This window comes from Sparus aurata, chromosome 9 (genome assembly GCF_900880675.1).
Source record: "Sparus aurata chromosome 9, fSpaAur1.1, whole genome shotgun sequence".
Classification (NCBI taxonomy): domain Eukaryota; kingdom Metazoa; phylum Chordata; class Actinopteri; order Spariformes; family Sparidae; genus Sparus; species Sparus aurata.
Window position 1 is genome coordinate 30,420,350 of NC_044195.1, and position 17,745 is coordinate 30,438,094.

General features: G+C 41.4%; 1 protein-coding gene across 2 annotated transcripts in view; it reads right to left on the bottom strand.

The window, feature by feature from the left end:
* col5a2a (collagen, type V, alpha 2a) overlaps positions 1-17,745 on the bottom strand; it is a 45,413-nt gene that overhangs the window by 3,606 nt on the left and 24,062 nt on the right. For both annotated transcript variants that reach the window (XM_030427858.1, XM_030427859.1), the window contains 50 exons: positions 17,312-17,331; positions 17,167-17,199; positions 17,028-17,060; positions 16,712-16,765; positions 15,760-15,852; positions 15,267-15,335; positions 14,262-14,306; positions 14,082-14,135; positions 13,883-13,936; positions 12,959-13,012; positions 12,341-12,394; positions 12,083-12,136; positions 11,945-11,989; positions 11,633-11,686; positions 11,427-11,471; positions 11,169-11,222; positions 10,520-10,618; positions 10,363-10,407; positions 10,169-10,267; positions 9,996-10,049; positions 9,792-9,899; positions 9,205-9,258; positions 8,899-8,997; positions 8,730-8,783; positions 8,523-8,621; positions 8,358-8,411; positions 7,974-8,027; positions 7,834-7,887; positions 7,610-7,663; positions 7,414-7,458; positions 7,228-7,326; positions 6,443-6,550; positions 6,161-6,214; positions 5,885-5,938; positions 5,559-5,612; positions 5,394-5,447; positions 5,158-5,265; positions 4,897-4,950; positions 4,652-4,705; positions 3,859-4,020; positions 3,632-3,739; positions 3,300-3,407; positions 3,150-3,203; positions 2,962-3,069; positions 2,644-2,697; positions 2,386-2,493; positions 1,273-1,326; positions 986-1,093; positions 468-777; positions 3-184 (listed from right to left, as the gene is read on the bottom strand). In XM_030427858.1, coding sequence (XP_030283718.1) covers positions 3-184; positions 468-777; positions 986-1,093; positions 1,273-1,326; positions 2,386-2,493; positions 2,644-2,697; positions 2,962-3,069; positions 3,150-3,203; positions 3,300-3,407; positions 3,632-3,739; positions 3,859-4,020; positions 4,652-4,705; positions 4,897-4,950; positions 5,158-5,265; positions 5,394-5,447; positions 5,559-5,612; positions 5,885-5,938; positions 6,161-6,214; positions 6,443-6,550; positions 7,228-7,326; positions 7,414-7,458; positions 7,610-7,663; positions 7,834-7,887; positions 7,974-8,027; positions 8,358-8,411; positions 8,523-8,621; positions 8,730-8,783; positions 8,899-8,997; positions 9,205-9,258; positions 9,792-9,899; positions 9,996-10,049; positions 10,169-10,267; positions 10,363-10,407; positions 10,520-10,618; positions 11,169-11,222; positions 11,427-11,471; positions 11,633-11,686; positions 11,945-11,989; positions 12,083-12,136; positions 12,341-12,394; positions 12,959-13,012; positions 13,883-13,936; positions 14,082-14,135; positions 14,262-14,306; positions 15,267-15,335; positions 15,760-15,852; positions 16,712-16,765; positions 17,028-17,060; positions 17,167-17,199; positions 17,312-17,331 — 3,782 coding nt within the window. The remainder of the gene's footprint in view (positions 1-2; positions 185-467; positions 778-985; positions 1,094-1,272; positions 1,327-2,385; positions 2,494-2,643; positions 2,698-2,961; positions 3,070-3,149; positions 3,204-3,299; positions 3,408-3,631; positions 3,740-3,858; positions 4,021-4,651; positions 4,706-4,896; positions 4,951-5,157; positions 5,266-5,393; positions 5,448-5,558; positions 5,613-5,884; positions 5,939-6,160; positions 6,215-6,442; positions 6,551-7,227; positions 7,327-7,413; positions 7,459-7,609; positions 7,664-7,833; positions 7,888-7,973; positions 8,028-8,357; positions 8,412-8,522; positions 8,622-8,729; positions 8,784-8,898; positions 8,998-9,204; positions 9,259-9,791; positions 9,900-9,995; positions 10,050-10,168; positions 10,268-10,362; positions 10,408-10,519; positions 10,619-11,168; positions 11,223-11,426; positions 11,472-11,632; positions 11,687-11,944; positions 11,990-12,082; positions 12,137-12,340; positions 12,395-12,958; positions 13,013-13,882; positions 13,937-14,081; positions 14,136-14,261; positions 14,307-15,266; positions 15,336-15,759; positions 15,853-16,711; positions 16,766-17,027; positions 17,061-17,166; positions 17,200-17,311; positions 17,332-17,745) is intronic.

Here is a 17,745-nt window from a genome sequence, read left to right on the forward strand (position 1 = left end):
ACATGTGTTCCTCTGTTGATATCGGCTCCGAACCACACAGGTTTGTTCCTGGAAGAGCTCCACCACACTTTACGAGGTATGCTGGATGGGTTGGCGGAGATGCAAGTCTCTCCGGTGTCCATGTTGCAGTGAACTTGGATGGCATCTTCTACACTGCCTTGGTTTGGATCCACCCAGTATTCCCCTACAAAAGAAAATGATTGATTGATTCACTCCACAACTGTAACAGTAAAATAAATCAGCAGGGAAGTTTATCTCATAGGTCAAAGTCACCATGCACTGACAGTATTTCTTGATTTATCATGTTTGAGACAAGTCATAGGAAGAAGAACAGGAAAAATAACCGCTGACATACTAGAATTTATAGGTTTCCTGTAAAAAAAAACAAACTAAAGCCTAAAGCCAAACTAAAGTATTTTCCTTACACACATTTCCTGCCTCTTATATCAGTCACTCCTCTCACTCACCACTCTTCTTCATGGGGTAGCATCTCTTCAGGTCGTCACAGGTCCTGGCAGGATGTTTCTTGCTGCCGTCAGGGCTCTTCATGCTGTCGATCTGGCTGCTGAGGGCCTTCAGCGTGGCCTGAATGCTCGGGTCCACGGGCACGATGGTGGAGGAGTTGCTGTTGGGCATAGCCTCGTCCTCGCTGAACTCAGGAGGAGGAGGAGGGCCGGAGTCGTAATCGTGAGGGCCGCCGAAGAGGTCGTCCATGGCAGCCATGGGAGGTCCTGGTGGACCAGGGGGGCCTGAGGGTCCAGGCTCTCCTGGAGGGCCCTGTGGATTGGGAATAGTGGGGTGTTTTATTTTTATTTTGATGAATAGTTTTTCTGCACAGACAGCAATAAAACCTTTAGCAGTCCTGTGTTCCCTATTTAATGAACATCTGTTTAAAAGATGTTCACCAATTTAGAGCCTTTTTTTTGTTTTTTACTGAGGCTTTTTATTAGTTCAAGAACTTCCTCTCTGTATATTGAGACAATACCTCTGGTCCAATCTCTCCACTGAGTCCACGTGTTCCAGGAGGTCCCATCGGTCCTGGCTGTCCCACGTGTCCTTCCTTTCCAGAAGGTCCAATAGGTCCAGGAGGCCCCTGTATCACATACCAGTAAACATGGTTAGACTTTTCCATTAAAATTAAATGTTTGATTCCAGATCTAACACTGTAATTAAACTTAAACAAATGAAGTGTTTGCTCCTCGTCAAAGTCATTATAAAAAACTAACTTAAGTCATGTTTCCCTGCTGTAACAAATGGAAATGTAGAATTTACCCTCGGCCCGCTTGGTCCAACGATTCCTGTAGTTCCCTGCTCACCTGTCGTACCCTAAAAGCAAGAGGTTAATCATCATTAGTCTGTCCATATGCATTATTTATTTCTGTATTTAGCAGGGACAGTACATGTAGGCATTGCTACGTCCAAACAAAATGCAAACGATGCAATTTATATAGTACTTCAAGCTGTCGCTTATTTGTAGAGCTTTTTCTTTGGTTTTAAAGGAACAAAACGTACAAAAAAAGTGTAGTAGAGAATATCAATTAAGAAACAAAATTTAACTTTAAATTATTCAAGAACTGTAAAGTTTTTCCCAGAATGAACACAATGCACAGGTGTGCCTGAGCCTGTTGGCTGTGACCAGTTGGATGATACTCAAGCAGGAGACTTAAAGGAGAACTTCGGCCGTTTTTAACTCATATCCCTGTTGATCGAGGTTACCGAGTGCTGTCAATAGGAAAAATAACGTGAATCTTTTGCACAATATTAACCAGATATCAGGACGGCAGCTAAAGCGAACCTTTGGGGGCAGACATCCTTAAGTTTCACTTTCGGTTATGTCTGCCCCCATAGGTTCGCTTTAGCTGCCATTCTGATACTCAGGACAAATAACGAGAACATTTGGCACAATATTTCCTAATGACAGCACTCGGTAACCTTGATCAACAGGGATATGGGTTAAAAAACGGCTGAAGTTCTCCTTTAATTCTACCATACGATAGGAGATCATTCTTAGATACAGACAGAAGATAGAAGCATAAACAGGTTCTACACCTGATTTTTCGATAGTATATAGTGCATTTTATGTTTTTATCCAATCGGATGCATTTATGAAAACAAAAAGTGCAGTTTTGAGAAGCCCAAACACCTGTTTTCAAGTTTGCAAGAGAAGTAATTCATGCTCCAAAATGTGGTTGCTTAAAAACTGTTAAAAGAACTAGAAACAATTACTGGTTCAGCGAATGCTTTTAAACTTTGGATCACTGCCCAGCTGCATCTGCATCATGAGCTGAGCTGGAAGAGGGAATTTGATCAACGAACTAAAGCTGGTGCAGAAACACATGGTGGGTCTGGAGAACCGATAGGATAACGAGCACTCCTTTAACTTACTGGAGGTCCAGGAAGACCCTGCAAACCAGTGAATCCTCGATGTCCCTTCTGCCCTCTCTCTCCATGATCACCCAGGTCACCCTTATCTCCCCTTGGTCCTTGGGGTCCCTGAATTAGAAAGATTTAACACATGTCATGATAAATGTTTTGGAATTACACATAAATATTGTCAGAAACAGCTGTGATGAAAATCTGCAATGCATTTAGGGTCTGTCAGTGTCCTGCATGACCACTAAAAGGTCTCAGTCGGTGACTCACCACTAATCCTCTCTTTCCAGCTGAGCCAGGTGGGCCAACAGGTCCTCTTGAGCCCTGAAAATAGGTCAAATGGTTAGAAAGCCCCCAGGGAACAAAGACCTCTGCCAGCACAGGAAAAACTCTCCAATTTCTTTTTTACACCCAAACACATCATCCCTATCATTTAATATCAACCTGACTCTTGTTCCAACATGCCTTCTGGGTTTAAATCAAATCATATGTTCACAGTATAAAACTGTTATTACAGTCCTGTATCCTGCTGATGAACTAACAACTAACACAGAGAAGAGAAACAGAGGGGAAAAAAGGTCCACTTACAGCGTCTCCTCTCCTTCCAGGACCACCTGTTGCACCAACAGGACCTGGAGTGCCAGGGAGTCCCTGTGGACCAACCAAACCTTCTGGACCAGGGTCTCCTCTGTCTCCCTGGAAAATTAACACCTGTCAGTCACATGCATCATGAAAAACTACACAAGGATCGCATTTTTATTCTCTTTGTCTCTTACTCTTTGTCCAAGAACACCATCTTTGCCTGGTGGGCCATCAGATCCTGCAGGGCCCTGAAGACCAGACAGAAAACATTAAGATGACTTAAACATTAGAGACACATCAGAGTAATGTCATTTGAAAACGACTAATATAAAACTTGTGCCTACATCAGGACCAGGATCACCACGAGGTCCATTAGCACCAGGAACACCGACTGGACCTGGGGGTCCTTTGTCTCCAGACTGACCTGCGGATCCCTGTTTTCCTGGTGGTCCCTAAAAAAAGAAACAGGCAACTCAGAATGCAGCACTAAAGGATCATTCCACAGAACACACTAATCAAAAATGACTATCCAGTACACTATGAAAGCACTGAGATAAGACGTACTAATTAAAGTAGAAGTTAGAGGTTTAATGGGATTCATGTTCAAACTCTGAGGCAATAGATGAGATGAGGATAAAGACTTGTGCAGTAGAATCAGGACTTTAATGATACAGACCGCTGGTCCTGGAAGGCCTGGCATCCCGCGCTCTCCTCTCTGACCAGGAAGACCCACAATGCCTCTCTGTCCTGTAGTTCCAGCTGGGCCTGGAGGACCATCAGGACCCTGAAGCCGACAACACCAAACAGGAAGTTTAGAAGACAAACTGAGGAATATGATGGTGGTTTAGGTGTGTGTCAGCCTGGCAGGAAAAATCTAATGCCGTAACAATAACATCACTTTACCGTGGGTCCGTCTTCTCCAGAGTCTCCTTTGTCTCCTGGGCTGCCGGGTGGTCCTGCTGGTCCTCTCTCTCCTTGTCTTCCAGGGGATCCATGGTCTCCACGAAGACCAGGAGGACCCTCTTTCCCAGGGGGTCCAAGGGGTCCGGGTTCTCCAAGTGGACCCTGTCAAGAATGGAGGTGGTTGTGAGATAAATGCAGCTGTATGGCATTCTTCTGTAAGACCACACAGGGTGAGACACTGTTCACACCTCTGCGTTCCTGCTGACTGAGTGAAGTTTTTATAGATGTTGTTTTGTTTTTGAGAGTTGAAAATTAACAGCTCCTCTCCAACCGAGGAGTTTTCAAATGCTGTTAGATGATCCAATGAGAACATTTGACCATTTCAATATGATACAAGGTCTTAAAGTAGAAATATTTGTGCCTTATATAAACATGCTATTCCCTTAAGGAAATTGAAGACACTGTTCACAATGGTTGTTAAGTAAAGACACATTGTTGTTTCGATTCAAAAAGTAATTTCGATACCAAACATTTGATGATCAAGATAGATTTTTAGATTTTAACATCAGAATAACTACACAGGTTTCAGAAAAGGGCATTTGCAAGCTTCTAGCACCTTACAGCTATGGAAGCTTACATATTTATACACATGTACTCTACATCATCAAAAGTATTGTTCTATTACACTTTATCACACTGAATCACACTGTTACTGTTCTATAAAGGGATGACAAATAAAGGAAAACACAATAAAGTTTCCCTAACTTTCACACAAACACGGGGGAGTACTCACAGTTGGGCCGGGTGGGCCAACTCTTCCTGCAGATCCTGGGAATCCAGTGGGGCCCTTGAGGAAGAGGAATAATACACATACTAAGATTCTGATTTACACATTGTATAACAGAAAGCATTATGTTCTGTGTATTCAAACCAATTAGATTTGAAACTGTGCATGCGATGGATTGAGTCAGGAGTGAAATAGCATTTCTGTCTAATGTTACCTAATCATATGACTTATGAATTATAAAATGGTCTTACTGGTGCACCCTGTGTTCCTCTTCCGCCTTTCAGTCCAGCAACACCACTTGGCCCCTACAAGTAAAAAAACTGTGTTAGAACAGCAGCTATCAGCAGCATATTTGCAAAAAAGTAAAGCTAACACACAATACAATGCTGATAACTTTATTCTGGAATCAACACTCTTAAATTTTCAATTAAAGGCAGGTGATGTGTCAGCGAAGTACTTCTACAACGATTTATCAAGAGAAGTTTTCATCTAGCGTCTTTAGTGCAACTCACAGGAGGTCCATGAGCACCAGCTAAACCTTGAGGTCCTGGTGAACCAGCATCTCCCTTCTGGCCTGGTTCTCCAACCTCTCCCTTGACTCCAGGTTGGCCATCAGGACCCTGTGAAAATGTTAATAATACTGTAAAAAAACATCAAATCTAGTTGAATCTGTCATCACTTTCACATCGGCCCCTGAGCCAGAAATGTTTTTCAGGAAATAAAATACGTGACAGTGAATGACACTTACAGGAGGTCCAGCAAATCCTACAGCACCAATCGGACCAGGGTCACCTCTTGATCCCTGTCACAGGAAAATAAATATATAATTAGAAACACAAAAATGATGTACAATCGTTCTGTATCACGCGTGGTCTAAATAGACTTCATGTACGAGTTGAACAGGTTTACTCACTGGCCCTCCTCTGGATCCGGGTGGTCCATGTGGTCCTCTGGGTCCAGGTTCTCCCTGCAAAGATGTCACATGTTTGCTGTTAATAAATTCTACACTCATGCAGTGAGCATGTGTGTCCTGTGAATCGAGTATTCTTTTGTTTGCAAAGGCAATTTAAGCAGAAAACTCTCTTTCACAAGCTAGAGGAGAATATCAAATATCCATGAAAATAAGAAGCAGAAGGCTTTAAGGCAAAGTGCATCCTGGGAACTAAACTTCCCTGCAACAGAACTTTTCATAACCTGGACTCATTGTGATGTGAGTCAGAACTATAAGAAAGACTCTACCTTCTCACCGCTGGGTCCCGCAGATCCTAGTGGGCCAACAGGGCCTGGAGCTCCCTGTTGACAGGAAACAAATGTAGTTGGTTTCATCATTGCTCTTCACAATAACTTGTGCAGTCAAGTCAGCGGACACATTTCTTTGAACAAGCTGGGACGAGTCTTGAATTTGCACTCACACATTATCAGTTTGTTTTAGTCTCAAGTGTCATTTTAACTTCCTTGTTCATGTTTTCACTGGGACAAAACAGTGTTTGAGTGAGTGGAAGGTATTTTACTTACTCTTGCACCATCATTTCCAGCTGTACCTTCTGATCCTTTCTCACCAATTGTGCCCTGTACAAAAGACAGCAAAAATGGTGTGAGGCTCCTTTATTTACTGTGTGGCAGGCATCTTGAGAACAAAGATTACCATAGCACATTCCCTCTTGAACTAATGATGATGATTTGTGCAACCACTGTAATAAACCCATTCTGAAGTCAATTATACTTGTTGTTTTTACGTTTCATGTGTACTATAAAACATAAATTAACACCATAAAGAAAGACTGATGATGTACTTACTCTGTCACCTTTAGGCCCAGAAGGACCAGAGATTCCTCTCTCTCCCGGCATTCCCTGCAGACCTGGAGGACCCATGTCACCGAGCGCACCAGGAGGACCAGGACTGCCCTACAGTGACAAAAACAAAAAAGTTCAGCATAGTCAAATAATCAGATTACATCTTTTACATGGGACAGTTTTTAGTATGGTCGGTTTATGAAAAATGACGTTCTGCAACCGATAAAAAATTCTGTTCAGTTTGGGCTTATTTATTCTGACTGAGGTGTTTCTTTGGACTCCTTTTATTCTGTTTGGGCTTTTAAAACAACTCAAATTGTAATATTAGGCTCCATTTTAATGCAGCTACTGCTTCAAATGTCTCTGCACTCGGGAGCGAGGGATTTTTACATATAAATGAACATCCGTTACATTTAAGCCTTTGCCAAACAATTTCACACAATGCTGATTAAGTCAATCACAGCCACATAAATATCTCTGTATGTCACAGCATACCAGAGTTTTTTTTAAATCTGAAGCTGGAGCCAGTGGTTCCTTTCCTGCCCTGGCGCACCTGTACCAATGTGTTTCACGTCAACGAGCAAAGACTGGTTTGCCAGAGCTAAAGAAGGGAGCCCTGACCCTAACCCTACAGCGACTAGGAGCATGACGGTGTCATAAGAACATCAACAGCATTTTTGTAATTAGTCTGACTGCCAGAAGGGGGCAACAAAAGTTGTGCACTGTCAGTTTAACTGTAACTGTACAAATGGTCTGTACATATAGGCGGTGATGTCTCAGTACTGTACCTTTGGCCCATCTGGACCAGGTGCACCAGGGATACCCTTAGGCCCCTGTAGACCAACTGAACCAAGTTCTCCTCTCTCTCCAGGAATTCCACGCTCTCCCTATAGAAGAAAAAGCACCAGTTTCAGTCAAAGGTGTTCAACTTTACCAACCACCTAAATCATTTTAGCATAGTGAATTTCACATACCCTTGGTCCAATTGCTCCCACAGCACCGACCTCTCCGGGAACACCCTGAGAGAAAGAAACAATGTCATTAATTCTCAGTAAAAACTGAATTCTGATCACTGTCAAGCTCACAATATGACACTTCAGATGATTTCTATGTGCTTGAGTCAAAGCTAATTTAAACCGAAGAAGCATTTATAGTTTTTGTCACACTCACAAGGTCGCCAGGTTTTCCAGGTTCTCCAGGAGGGCCTTGATTTCCAGGCAAACCCTAAGAACACAAGACAGTCAAATATGAGCATCAGAGGATTTGTTCAACACAGAGTGAGGTCTAATAAAATAAAATTATGGAATAAAAGAACATCTCTTCTCATATCGATTCTATCTAGTTAGTTCTTGTTCAACATTCTCGTATTTTACTAACAACCCAAAATCACACACCTGGAATCCATTTACACCTGGAGGTCCCTGCTCTCCTCTGTCTCCTGCGACACCCTTTAGGAGCAGAAAGTAATGTCTCAATTATTTGTGGTGATGGCAGAAGAAAAATACGAATAATGCAAGAGAGAAATCCCACTTACAGAGGGACCAGGGGGACCAGCAGGGCCAACTTCTCCATCTTTTCCAGGAGGACCCTGAAGACAAAGTGACAATTTACAAACCCGACTATCAGACATCTGGCAACTCAGCTTCCTGAAGCTGTGCTACGTAACTTTAACTAACTTATGACCTCAATCATTGAGGAATGAAAGAAAATTAAAAAATAATACAGAAAAACAATACAGACATGCAGTAAAAACAACATAATGAACATGAACGCGCCGTTGATCCACGCAGTGTATTTGTCATTCTAAAATGTGCTTTTTACAGGCCTGTGAATCACCTACATGTTTTTCTTCAAGTTTCCGAAGATGCCCTCTAATCCCACCACAACACACACAATTTCATTCATCAACAGTACTCACTCTTTGACCTGCCACTCCTGCAGATCCTTGTTCACCTGTCTTTCCTGGGTCACCCTACGAGTGGAAGAGAACATGTTTTGAATTAGAAACCGAACAGAAGATTTACAGTCTAACCTGACACTGCATATTAATGCATATTAAAGTTCAGAGACTCTTCAGCCTTACATTGAAGCCCTTGGGGCCAGACACTCCCATGATTCCTGCGGGTCCTCTGTTTCCAATCGACCCTGCAGGGCCTGGACGACCATCTTCACCTGGGGCACCCTGAACGAGGGAAAACCACACTTTGACTCAGTGATTTTCTTATAATTCACCATCACATTCAAATGAACTAATGGCTAATTGTGAATGTTATTGCACACTATAACATACCAGTGGTCCTGGCTTGCCCTCTGCTCCCTGGACTCCAGGGGTACCAGTAAGACCCTTAAAGATAAAGAGATGAAAAATTTGAGAAATGGAAGTATGGGTACAGAATTAAACAGTGTATATGGAATGATAAAGTAGATCAAAGTTGGAATGCAAAGCTCCTCAGTGTTACCCTTGCACCTGGTAGACCAGGTTCTCCTGTACGCCCAGGATCTCCTAGGGAACCTTTTGGTCCTGGTGGGCCAGATGTTCCACGATCTCCTAAAGCACCCTTTAGAAAGAGAAACAATGAGAACTCTTACAGTTTCTTTCTAACTGAAATGTGTGAGAGCCAAACAAAACACCCACAACATAAACTCTGGTTACATCTGGCAATAAGCCTCAAATGTCAGCTATTATTATCATATATTGCCTTATCGGTTTGAATCATTAATATTAATACACATTATTAGACCAATATGTCTAAACTATACTGTACCTTAGGTCCTGGCAGCCCATCAGCACCAGGGAATCCTCTGTTACCAGGAGATCCCTGAAAAACAGATAATGAGTTTGAGATTCTACATCATGCCCATACTTTTCTAACAAATGAAAATGATCAGATGAATAGAGATGAAGTCTGCACTGAACAGAACATTAAGCAGGGATACAACAGAGGAAACTACTGTTTATCCATCTTCTACACTGACTATTTTTTGTTCAGGGTCATTGAGCTTCCAATCTACGGACAATTTAGATTCTCCACTTCACCTAACTTTCGGACTTTGGCTGGAAACCCACACACACATGGGAATAACATGCAGACTCCTGCAGCTGCCTGGGATTCAAACCTTTGATCTTCTTGCCTTGAGCCCACTGAGCAAACCATTTCCCATGAGTTAATACACTGCGTGCATAAATTGAGTATTTTCAATTTCACGCACTAATTGACCAAAAGTGTTTCATTGTGTCCCTTTTTTTCCCTCAAACTAATTACTTTTTCTCTCTCATTTACTGAGATGACCCTTATCATTGAAGTGCAGTTCTGAGATGAAAGTTGGAGTAGGAGATAGAATGCTGACTTACTCTCTCGCCGACGGGACCTTGAGGGCCCACAGAGCCGGGGTCTCCACGTTGTCCTCGCTTTCCTTCTTCACCCTGGGGTCCAATCACTCCCTGGGAGCCTGGTGGACCCTAGAAAGTTGACACACAACCCAGAAAATGCTATGAAGCCAAGTGTTACCTATTCCATTAGACACAAATTAAAGACTAGATGTAACTGAAGCTTACAGATTCTCCTTTAGGTCCAGCCTCTCCTTTAAAACCTGGAACGCCAACATCTCCCTGTAACATAAAAAATACATAAAAATGAGTCTCCCACACATCATGCAATTGCCAATGATGTGTTTCATTTTTTTTCTTCTAATTATTACAGCAATAATAAAGAATATAGAACATTTTACCAGTTGTCCTTTGATACCAGGCTGACCGGTGCTTCCCTGAGGTCCTGGTGGGCCAGGAGGTCCAAGATGGCCGCCTGGACCTTGTGGACCAAGATTACCCTGTGAAGGGTCAGAAGAGTCAGTTACCCTCTGACTTTTGAGTATCCCAATCACGAACAGGGAATAATACATTTAAATTAGATATCTTTACATACCACTGGTCCTTTGGTACCTGGGCCTCCATCTGTACCCGTGGGTCCCTTTAAACACAAATATTCTCCAATTAGAACGTGAATGCGGCACACTGAGGAGCATGTTGATATGTGAATAACTTTCTGATTTATATGCTGTGAATGAAAGTAAGAAATTAACCCTTTGGCCAACTGGTCCAGCTCTGCCCAGGTGACCAGTCTCTCCTCTCTGTCCCTGTGGACCCTCTGGACCCCGGACTCCTGTCGGGCCAGGTTGTCCCTGTGGAAGACAGCCACCAAGTACAGTTAATATACAGAAATGTGACACTAATACAATTGCAGCTTAGTCTGTATATGAAGTTTTCAAAGGAGACTTGATGAATGAAAGTTGACAGATTTTAAATTAGTTATCAAAAGGTGATCAAACAGAGCAGCTAAGATGTTTGTAATTTAGAAATAGTTCAGAGATACAGTAGTTTTTCCCACTTTGCAGATTAAGACACTACTAAATGCCTTAAGGTAGTCTGATGTTGTGTGAAATAGCAATATTATTATCTTGGCTCAGTTGTTCAGTGTATGTATGGGATCAAATAACATCAGCATGATACCAAAGGGAAATAAGCTAAACTAAACAAAGGGTGGGTGAGGAGGCGCCTTATCCCAAGCTGTGTTTGAGGGGAGGCCCACAGTCTCAGAAAACTCCTGGTTGGTATACAGCGCAGATGGTAATAGGTTACATAACAGAAAAACATCGTACATGAGACAATACATCAACAACAACAGCATTTAGCAGAAGGAACAGTGCCTTCTTGTTGGGTGTTTTGCTGTACCTTCATTCCTGGGGTTCCTGGATAACCAGGTGGGCCGCTGAGACCCAAGGGACCCTGTTAAACCAGCAACAATACAATTATTAGCATTAAACGCTAGAAAAGAGCATTCACCAGACAAAAAGGTACAAATATGCAGTTTAAGCATTCAATATCCACCCAAATTCACCTTAACATGAGTGTACATGCTAAACTATATCAGAAAGTCAGTAAAGCGTACAGTAAATCCCCACAGATAAAACAGCTTGAATGGTGGCTTACCATTGGACCATGTTTGCCGACGTTACCAGGTGAACCACGCTTGCCCTGAAAGACAAAATTGAATCACGTTGACTGTTGAACACTGACACTAAAGAAATACACATATCAGAAGGATACAACCACTCGTAACTTTTAAAATCTATAACAGAGAGAAAAACATTGTCATAGCAGTAGATGTTTCTGCAGCGTTGTGATATTATTCTTACCGGTATACCGCTGGGTCCAGAGCGTCCCCTCTCTCCTGGCATCCCAGCAGGACCCTGTTGAACACAGACAGTGATAAATTACAGCTGCCCATCATCCATTCAGTGCAAAAGTTTACAGTTAGGAAGTTCAGAGGTTTATTTACAGCATACTTGGTAAAGCTTTACTTCAGTCAAGATAAGAGCAGTGAGCAAAACAGGAATAGCTTCCGCATAGCTGCAGTCTATCATTAGCAAAATAAACTACATAATCTGAACGGCTGCTCTGAGCAACTTACGAGTGTCTGACCCAAACATTTTGAGAATATAACTTACCATGGGTCCAGGTGCTCCCAGTGGACCACTGGGACCTGTAGCACCCTAGAAAAATCAAAGAAACAGCACTTGTTTAGTTGTAATAAGACAGCACAGCTACATAGCAAGATGTTTCACAGGCCTGGACGTCATGTATACCTTTGATCCAAGAGCTCCAGTTTCACCTTTTTGTCCAATGGGTCCACCGTGGCCCTGGAAGCAAAAACAGAATTTAAAAGAAACTGTTAAACTCTGTTTGTCATGTATTCTTTAACGAGTATGTAAAAAAGAAGTCACAGAACAGAGGATAAACATCGAAAGAAGTTAATTAACTTTGATCCAGAGGTTTCAAAAGTAATTGTGGTACAACAGACAAGTCAGAGGGACAGAAAGCACATGTTTAGGGTTTATACTCACCCTGTGACCCTTCAGACCAGGAGGCCCAGGTGTACCTGGAAATCCTCTGGAACCCTGAAACATCGAACAGCATTTTCAGTTATTTGCGAAATGTGCAAACAACACACATTAAGTGGTCATATGCTGAGTAATCTGAATGAGAGACAGAAGACAGTGTTGGCAGTTAATTATGTTATGTGTGTGATTTTGAAGGTCCCATACTGTAAAAAGTGAGAGATTCATGTCCTCTTTGATTATAAAACAGGTCGAACTGCTGAAACACAGCTTGTATTCAGAAACTGTGTCTTCAAACAACCTGTCACGACTTCTGTAACTTTATGATGTCACAACTTTACAGTTACAGCCGTCAGTATTTCCCTAAACAAAGCCGAGGTTACAAAACAGCATCAAAGCTGATGTAAAAATGTGGTTGGTGGTGCCTGCTCAGGCCTGTGAGAGCTAACCAATCAGGGCAGACTGGACTTTCCGGGGGCACTAAACAGGGACTAAAACAGAGTGTTCAGACAGAAGAGAGTACTGTAATTAGATGTAGATGAAACTGACATCCCCACTGGTTTTGTGAAGTGAATGTCGTATATAGAACCTTCAAATGATGACAACAGAGAGGTAGAAACTTACCGCTGATCCAGGGAATCCAACTTCTCCACTGTTTCCTGGTTTGCCTGATTCTCCCTGTGTGACGACATGACATTTACAAACTTAGTTGGCTGCATAAAGTTCAGCAGTGAAAGTTTAATTAAATGCACATCAGATTTCTTCTCTCAGGCTTTGAGTTACAAAAAGATCCTCTAATCACACACTGCAGGTGCAGAGCTGGAGCTTGTTCCAGGGTTTTGTAGGTTTTCTCACTTGTGTTAGTTAAACTCATCAAGATGTTTGGAAACACAGACACATATTTTTGGCTTTTTTTCATAAAAAAAACTTCATTACGCCATTTTCTTTTACGACACTGACATGTAGACTTTTATTTTGTCTTACTAACCCCATGAAAGGAAAGCAAAGACAAAGGCTATATATGAGGTTAAACAATGTGCTTGAATTAAAGGGAGACTCAATTTTTCTCTCAGATTAAGATGGAATACAATTAGTTTGTTGGCAATGGTTATACTATCTGTCCCCATTGTAATCATCAAGCATCTCCAGGATCTTATACTTCACAACATTATGAACGCAGCCAGTTAAACTGTGAAATAACTCATTTTAGATAACAGGTTTACACAACATTCCTACTGATTAAAGTCTTGCTGTAGCTGAATACACAGAATTACAGCAAGTGTTACAGAAGTTTAGAGTGGTTGTTTATGCACCTTCTACTGCTTTTATACCTATTATTGCTTTATACATTTCATTTCCTTATGTCCTTTACTGTTATACTGTTATTATACTCTCTTTTTAAATTCCTATTCCTTACACACACATACTTGAACAAGCTGATATCAACATCTTGAAAGCCGGTGTGGTGGCCTTTCCACTGTAACAAACCTAAACTGGTGCAGTTTTCAGTGAGACAAAATGTTTTTTTTTGTTCCAGAGCTGACTTACATCTTCACCTGGTTTCCCTGAAGGGCCCTCAGGTCCCCTTTGCCCAGGTGGCCCCTGAAAAACACAGTTGGATCGTAAAACATCCAGCAAGAATTCTAATGCATTCAGATTAATCCAACTGTGTGTATACATCAAAATCATGAACGTGCATTGATGATTCGTGCATGCACACAAACTGTACAGAAAAATTATGATATACCATGTGTCCTGGATCACCAACATCTCCAGGAGGTCCTTGAGGTCCAGCTTGACCCTTAGAGGAGTGAGGAAAAGAAGATAAATCATTTCAGAGACGAATAAGAAAGAAAACCATGTAAAATGCAGCTGAGGAAGTGTTTACTGTGCAGTGTCAAGCTTGTTGAAGACGTTGTATACTTACAGGTGAGCCATTTGGCCCAGGAGGTCCTCTTGTTCCAGCCTCCCCCTGAAACAAACATGATGCAAAATCAAATCATGAACAGAATTAATCCACATTCAAGGGACGGAAAAGTTTAAATGTGCTCAGAGCAACAATATGAGAACAATACGCGGGAGAACTAAACTGATTTATAGTCTCTAAGGATTCATTTGAGTCTCTATTAATCCATTTTAAAATGGCTGTCAAAGCACAGACAATAGCCCTTTATTCACTGGTCCATTTCTCACCTGACTGATGTTCAAGCACACCAAAATATCCCAGAAGTGTAACTACAACACAAGCTATTAAAGTCTATTTTAATGACAGCTAAATGTAGCTCTAAACTATAAAACATAAAAGTTACCGCAATCTGTTCCGTGTCCAACTGTTTGTTAAAAATACAATCAAACAAGTGAAATCAGACCATTAATCCTTTCTTGTCTCCATGTTCATTATTCTGCCTCATGGTAATGAAATTAGAGGCATAGATAGATTTAAAAAAGTCTGCCAAAGTGCTGTGGTCGCGTACTGGCTAATTAAAATGTAAAATGTACTTTCTAATTAAAACAAGAGTAAACTTATCTTAATCTGAAGGCAGCAGCTGACAAGCTTTAACACTCAGAAACAGGATAGTTTATGTTCTTGATAAGGGCTGAGCAATACATCAAAGATTATTTTCAGTTTTAGATAATGAGCCTTTCAACCATTACAAAGTGGGAACTTTTAGTTAAGAGAGGCTAAACAACAGTATGTTATGTTAGAGTGATGTTTACCCGTCATATGGTGAACTATTCAAACTGTGACAGTTGTTTAATGTTGTATAATGTCTCCTGTTGTTGCTCTGAAGGGGAGCCATAAAAAAATAACCCCAGTGAAGTAATTAGTGTCACCTTAGCTTTGGCTTGGAGTCAAAATCACTGAAATGTTAACATTTTTAAAACTACACAAAATTAAAACTCATTTTAAAAGACAAAATAGTCTCTTTACCCTTGTGCCACTGAGCATGGCTTGAGGTCCTGTTTTTGAATCAAATCCTCCGGCCATGGCTCCCAGACCCTGCAGATGAAGCAGATGACGTTTGGTTCAGGTTCAATGCGTTTTATCAGTATGTATTGGCCGTTCTTCAGTTTGGTTAATAGGCACAAAGAAAAAGAAAATCTGGATGCAAGTGATGCACAACAACACACATGAAGGACAGTTCGTATTATGGGGAATTGCTTGAAATTGTGGCAGTGTAAGTACATAAAGTGACTGCAAGGACAAATACATGAAGTACTAAAATCCTAAAATGTATTGTGTCTTTATGAGTTGGTGACATTATGTTGGGATGAGTACGGACAACAAAGTTAAGCACATGTTCAAAACGGTTTCATGTGCGTGTCTGAGGTGTGTTAACAATGATTCTGGTCAAATAACCGTCCTTTGAGATAGTCTGTCCTGTGTGTTCGCAGCATGTAGGAGGTTTTCATGCACAACTCACTCCTGGGTGTGTTGGATGTCCTGGTGGTCCTGGTTCACCGGGCTGACCGGGTATACCAGGCTCTCCATCATAACCTGCAGAGCCCCGCAGTCCCTAGAAAGTAGAGAGAGAAGGAGAGAGAGAGGCTGAGTTTCTGGTTTGAAAACCATTTATAACGACGCTCAGTCTGACAATGATTCATGATTTTGTGGCTGTGAAAACTCTTGTTTTCAGTTTTTTTTCGAGAACTTAAGGACTGAAATATTAATCAATAAATCAATCAGTGTATCTGAGATACTTTGCTTAGGCTGTTGTTCCCTTTTGATACAAATGACGCTGCTTAATTTTTTGTTTGTTTATGAACCATTAGCTGTAAAGTGCAGTAGGGAAAACTTTTGCTTATGTTGTCATAAATCACCTTCAGAATGCTGCCCTCGATTGGATTGTAACTCCACCAAAAGAGGAACATTCATTCATCAACCTACTGCATTTTTCGCTTGCAAAGCACATTATACATCAACTTACGACATTAAATTATACTTTGACCATTAGATTGTTGCCCTTACTGCAGTTCGGTTTTCATTTATATTGACCACTTTGGCTAGCTTGACCGAAAGGGGAGTATTAAGGAGTCATTCTCATGACCCCAGCAAGAAGTCAAGCAGTCAAGCTAAGATTTCATATGAATGCTATTTTTAGGAGAATAGGGTGAGATTCCAATGGATTATGTAGACATGATGATTTATCTAAACTCATTTGATTTACTAATTAATTCCAAATATCTATGAATATGTCACTCTAAATAATGACACCAGAAAGACTAGAAACTCCTGCCTATGTTCGAGGCAATAACAATCAGACTGTGGGCTACCATATAGCCTCAACTTGACATTTTGTTGATTGAGTAATGATCTACTGAAACTTGATTTCCTGTCTGATGTTGCGCTTTGGTCTGTGGAGACGGGTTACATACAGGCCTTCCTTTGTTTCCTCGAGATCCTCTTTCTCCTGGAGAGCCGGGAGGTCCCTGTTGTGATAAACAAAATGAAACACATAAAGATCTGAGAGCGATGATATTGAAATCACACAGATTAGTCAAAGGGGTGCTTTAAATGTCACAGTGACTCAGAGAACTATCCCATTGCGCAGGAGTCCTTTTAAGGTGAAGTTATGCAGGAGGTAGCTGTCCTCTAATGCCATCTAGTGTCAGTTCAGGTGGCTCAACATTCACAAACCAGAAAGTCTTTCTAGAAGATGTTATGGGTAAAACCAACAACCAAGATGCTCACCATAGGTCCAGGGCGGCCTCTGATACCGGTCACCTGTAGGGATATCATCAAACACAGAGTTATAAGCTGTATTTAGACAGTGCCTTTTTGATTTGTACTGTTGGCCTGTTTAAAAGGTCGACATTAAACAAACACTTACATGTGGGACATCCCCTGGTTCTCCCTTCTGACCCTGAGTAAACAGATAGATGACAAAACCGTTCAAACTCATACTCCATGATGGCGATAATAGCAGCAAACAAATGTTTAAGTTGTAAAAATCCACAACAAAATCTGAAGCCTACCTTGTAGATCCTGCCATCACCTATGTTGGGGATAAAGCATAAAAGATTACATTGTTTGCTCATTCTGTCATAACTGAACTGTGAATGTGTCAGGATGCAGTTACAATTGATGAATTTGTCATCATTATGCAGGTCAGTCAAGGTACACAAAGGCACAACAGTCAATTAACACAATCACCCCGATGTCACTAATTCTTAGCATGAGTCTATTGATGTGCAACCGCTTGAGAATGGCAGTAATTAGTTCATTGTGTGACAGATAAATAGATCACTTCACCGGCAACACGGAGACCTGCCAACACTAAACATAGTTCATAGTGCTGAAGTCATTCATATTCTTAATTCCAAATTGTTTGTCCTTAATTAGACCTCTACAGCTCACTGTAAAAAAAATGGCAATGTGTCTTATGATGAATCTATTGTGCCTCCACCTA